This window comes from Chenopodium quinoa, unplaced genomic scaffold (assembly GCF_001683475.1).
Source record: "Chenopodium quinoa cultivar QQ74 unplaced genomic scaffold, ASM168347v1, whole genome shotgun sequence".
In the NCBI taxonomy this organism is placed as follows: domain Eukaryota; kingdom Viridiplantae; phylum Streptophyta; class Magnoliopsida; order Caryophyllales; family Amaranthaceae; genus Chenopodium; species Chenopodium quinoa.
The window spans coordinates 3,833,965-3,838,904 of record NW_018743850.1 but is presented as its reverse complement, the minus strand read 5'-3'; the positions used below and the strand labels follow the sequence as shown (position 1 = coordinate 3,838,904).

The window sequence follows — 4,940 nt, the reverse complement described above, 5'->3', positions numbered from 1 at the left end:
CTTAAATTAAGATATTTTCTAGTTTAAAAAACACCATTTTTAGTTTTAATAAAAAAAAAAAACCCTAACCTCTCTCGCTCCTCTCTCATCTCTCCTAAACTCTTGCCTCCATTGTTAATTTTGAGGGGCTTTCATTGGATCTTGTCGGTGGAAAGCCTCAATCTAAGTTTTTTTTGCCTTTTGTTTGTTTTTTAGCTTATAATAATGGTTCCTCCGTTTGAGAGGAACTTGTCTCCCTCGAAAGAAAGGGTTTATCTCCTTCGAAAAATAAAGTTTTTTCGATCTCCTTCAAAAGATAAGGTTTTTCGAACTCCTTTGAAAGACAAGGTATTATCTGCGCTTCGAATAGTATAGGTTATGCGGACTTTGATTCTAGATACAAAATTGTCACAAGAATTTTCTTCCTTCAAAAATTACGAAACGACGACGAATCCACTCAATAAGTTGTATGAGACAATGAATCGAGAATATGCCGAATTGTTATATCTATGTATTTGGATTCTTAGTTCTTCTCCAGTTAATTCTTGTTTGATTTTGTTAAATCTATTTTATTTGTCGTTAATAATCAATTGTAGATGTCGTATAGCTTTAATCAATGAAAATTGATGTCCTTTGGGACTTCTTTCAAAAAAAAAAAAAAATATTTTCTAGTTTAATTAAACAATTTTGAGTGGGGCAATTCTCAAATTTTTCTCTCCTTTTCCCCCTAATTTCTCAAATTTGAAAATCCATGTTAAAATAGGGTTATATTTTCCTTCTACATTCCAATTTTCACCAATTTAGGCTAAAAACTCTTTAGTGAATATACTTTTATTAAAGAAATAAAATCAAATCAAGCAAGGTATTTGTCTAGAAATTAATGATGTTACCTGTATTTGACATGAGAGTTAATGATTGAACAATGTAGTTAATATCTACTCCGTAAACTTTTTTTTTCTTTTTTTTTTATATTTTGAATTGAAATAAATTCAGTAATAAAAAAGTCACACATCCACAAATTTAATTTGGATCCAACAAACACATAACATATCATACCAAATTCTTCCTAACAACAGCGATCGAGTAGATTTTGTACTGTGAAACATCTCTAGTTAAAATTGTCAAAAAATATTTCGTAACATTTAAAGAGACAACAAACAATTTATTGCAACCAGGAGAATTGTTTTATCTTATTGTATTTGAAAAATGATAATTTTTCACCAACCAGGAATTTTGCATTACAAAAGTTGTTTTTGTTTCAAAGCAAAGACAAATCCAGAAATATACTACTCCGTAGAATACAGCGAGTCAATGAGAAATTTGATTGTTTTGTGACTCTGCTGTTTTCGAAAATCAAGAAAAGTGAAATCCAGGTTGATTATCAATGCAGCGAAACAAGAAGATTGAAGAAATATGAAGCATAATGCATAATCATAAATCTTTGAAGATTCTGTAAGATGCAAACCGGTCAAATGCAAGACCGAGGAACGAAAAGAACCACGAAATTTAAATTAAGGAACACGACATCAGGTTGCAATACCTACTAGTACAATCCTATAATTAAATTTAGCTTAATATCAGGAAAATTATCTGGAGAGAAAGATACAGGAAACTGCTGATTTTTTTATTTTTTTTGGTTTTATGTGAAAAGACCAAGACTTGCTTGTGCATGTGGCTCCACATCCCATGGCTTGCCAAAATTCGAATTATTTACTCTCAATGTCCATCCGAAATCAATAGTCGCGTAAATTACGTTTTGATTGTGCCAAATATTCAAAGGAAAGTTATTAGATAATCATAATTTAGTGCATACTCGCGCGATCATAGTCATTATCAAGCATAATATTATACAAGTACTAGACAAGGTCATACATGACGTTTAGGCAACTGAATAACATATGAAAGCTGGCAGCATCAAGCATAAATTAAGTTAACATAGATCTAATCAAAAGTCAAATAACATATACAGGCGACTATATACAACGAAGATAAGGCCAATTGTTATCCTTGAGTCAGCCACGGCTAGGAAGCACCTGGTGTCTAAGTATAGAGGGAAAAAATGTACACAACCAGACCCTTATCTCTATACAAAAATTCCCCAGAAGCCATCTCATCAGCTCCAGAAGGTCCAAATTCTGGTTATTTGGTACTCCGAGATGAGGAATCCACACCAACCTATTTTTTCGGGTTGATCAAGGGTTCATCTATCAATAATCTGCCATTTCCACAAAATAAGCGCCTCTCCATCAGATATACAACCAGCAATGGCGAAAGCTCTCACACTTCAGTTGATGAGGTTTATTTGATTCCTGTCATCAACCAGCCACTCTCATCCAACAGATATTATGCAATCAAAGCAGATGGGAAGACAAAGGGGTAAACACACAACTTAAATCATCTCATACTATGCTATAAATTAACATAGCTTTGTAGTTTACAATTTTTCTCATATGTTTCTATATATGGTTACAGGGAATCATATGCAAGCTCAAGAGAAGACGACATTGGCACCTGCTGCTTCTGCATCCCATGCATCCGAGATGTAAAACCAAGACCACCCTTTGATGCAAATGACATATATCAGCAGTTTGAGTTCTCTGTAACACCAACATGCCTCGGCGGAAGCAGGCTCTCAGCTAAATCCGTAGCACCTGATGGTCACCCTCCACATTTTTTACGCAGAAAAGGATGGCATATGAGCTCCAAATCTATAAAAAACTTCAACATGGGAGAGGCTCGAGGTATTGACCCTTCTCTTAGAGCTCGTCTTCCGGACTTCAATATTTTTCCATCTGAAGAAATTTCAAAGTCAGTGGTTGTTGGTAAGTGGTACTGCCCTTTCATGTTTATCAAAGATGGGCGTGAGAAAGATCAGATCAAGAATTCTGTATATTATGAAATGACACTCGAGCAAAGATGGGAGCGGATTTTTGCTGCCAGTAGAGGCTATGGTCAGGAAAATACTGTGATAGTTGATGTGGTGGTTCCAGCAGAGATGGTTAGAATTGCAGGGCAGCTAGAAGCGCAAGAAGAGATGATTGATGGCAGAGGAGTGGTGTGGTACAAGGCAGCTGATGGAAGCGGAACAGACTATCGGGTGGGGCTGAGCTCACTGATTGTAGAAAGAATAATGTGGGAAGAAGGAAGAGTTGGATGGGCTAAAGAGAAAGAGAAGTGGATCAAAGTGGTAAAAGAAGAGAAATATGAAGGAATAGGAGACTGGAGAAGTTTTGGTTGCTATTTGCTTGTTGAAAGTTTTGTTCTGAAGCGGGGTGATGGGAGCACTGTGTTAACATATGATTTCAGACACACTCATCAGATAAGAAGCAAATGGGAGTGATACCAATGAGTCCTGCAATTTCTGGACAGATCTAAAAAACTGGTTTCCTAGCCTATTCCACATGAGCCTTTATAAGCATAAATATACTTGAAAGGTTTACATTGATCTGCGTATTTACTAAATCAAAGGATACTGTATATATGTAATTACATTACTTTGTAAAAAAAAAAAAAAAAAAAAAAAAAAAAAAAAACACCTATAGTTATAATATTGTATCATGTTGCTCTAAATATTTGGATTGTTTGTGTGATTACAAATAAAATTGACATTGAAATTACATAGCATTTTGTTTGAGTAAGTAGGCAGATTATTTGATGCATATGTTGACCTTCTAATCAACAAGTTTTTAAAATGTTTAATCAAGTAATCAATGTGTACATACAGATAAGAATCACAGACAACCATTGCAATTTGAATATAGCATGATAAATATTAAATTAAAAATTCTGCTGTTTTGTGAAAAGGCTTCAATAACTCCCAAAGGTAGGTTTTATAGGTAGTCTACCTAATCATCAGATTATAGAAAGCATTTTTCACACCAATTATAGACGTTGTTGGCTCATTTAATAAGAAAAGATCAACTGCTGGAGCCTATATCATTTCAAAACTCATGATCATATTTAAAACTTCCTTTATCAACCATATTACAGCACCATCACTGGAGTTTTCCTTATCAAGTTCAACATCAAGAGGGCATTTTCCTGAAATGAACATTATTCACCACCCCTAACTATTTTACTCAGTACTATATATATCATCATATAAATTTATTATGTGGTACAAAATTCATCACTACTGGCTTAGTCTACACCACCGCACTTTTGGTGGATGCCAACTAGCTTTAAAAATAAAGTCATATAGGGGTGATGTCCATGACCTGAAATACATCACCGCCCTACTGGCACCTTACACACCAAAAGAACTTAGTCTACACCAACCATCTAATGTAAACATTATTGTGAACCTTCGTGCACTCATGTAACTATCCTCATTTAGACTATTTGAAGTTGGTAGCTGAATTTATTTTGTTTTAGATATTGAAGTTGCAGGCTAGGAGTATTGTCTAAAAATTAGACTATGTCAAGTTCCCTAAATACATAAATCAAGATATAAAGCAACTAAAATAACCTATAATCTAACAATTGTTCTCTCCACATCAATGTATAAACAGGAAGAGGAGTCTACATGGGGGTAAACATAAAGATCAACTGAAGAAGACAAGAGCTCATGTTGTGGCATTAAGTTCTCTCGTTATTGAATATAAGCGTAATAATAATTGACAGAGATCGATGATAAATATTAAAATCTTCAATAATATTTAAAACAGAGTTTATCTCAATGTTATCCCATTTCATGTTAATCCAAAAAAATAAAAAGAAAAAGGATTTAATTTATGAGATGTAAAAAATGAAAGCAGATTTTTTGCTGCTGAGAAGAGTTACAGTCAGGGAAAGATGTGTGACACTTGATCAGTGAATGAGTAACAGGAGAGAAATCCTGGATATGCAACAAGCTGCACAAGGAGATAGATATGATGACAGAAGGATGGTGTGGTTTGAGACTATAAAAGGTAAAATGGATGGATAGCAGATGTGGGTTAGAGCTCACTGATTTTAGAAAA

The 4,940-nt window shown here is 34.3% G+C and overlaps 1 protein-coding gene across 1 annotated transcript; it reads left to right on the top strand.

Moving 5' to 3' along the window:
• The first annotated feature begins 2,007 nt into the window (after positions 1-2,007).
• On the top strand, positions 2,008-3,609 carry LOC110686002. Its single transcript, XM_021862577.1, has 2 exons — positions 2,008-2,355; positions 2,452-3,609. Exons 1-2 carry the CDS (start codon positions 2,039-2,041, stop codon positions 3,317-3,319), a joined length of 1,185 nt encoding a protein of 394 aa, XP_021718269.1. The 5' UTR covers positions 2,008-2,038; the 3' UTR covers positions 3,320-3,609.
• Positions 3,610-4,940: the final 1,331 nt, after the last annotated feature.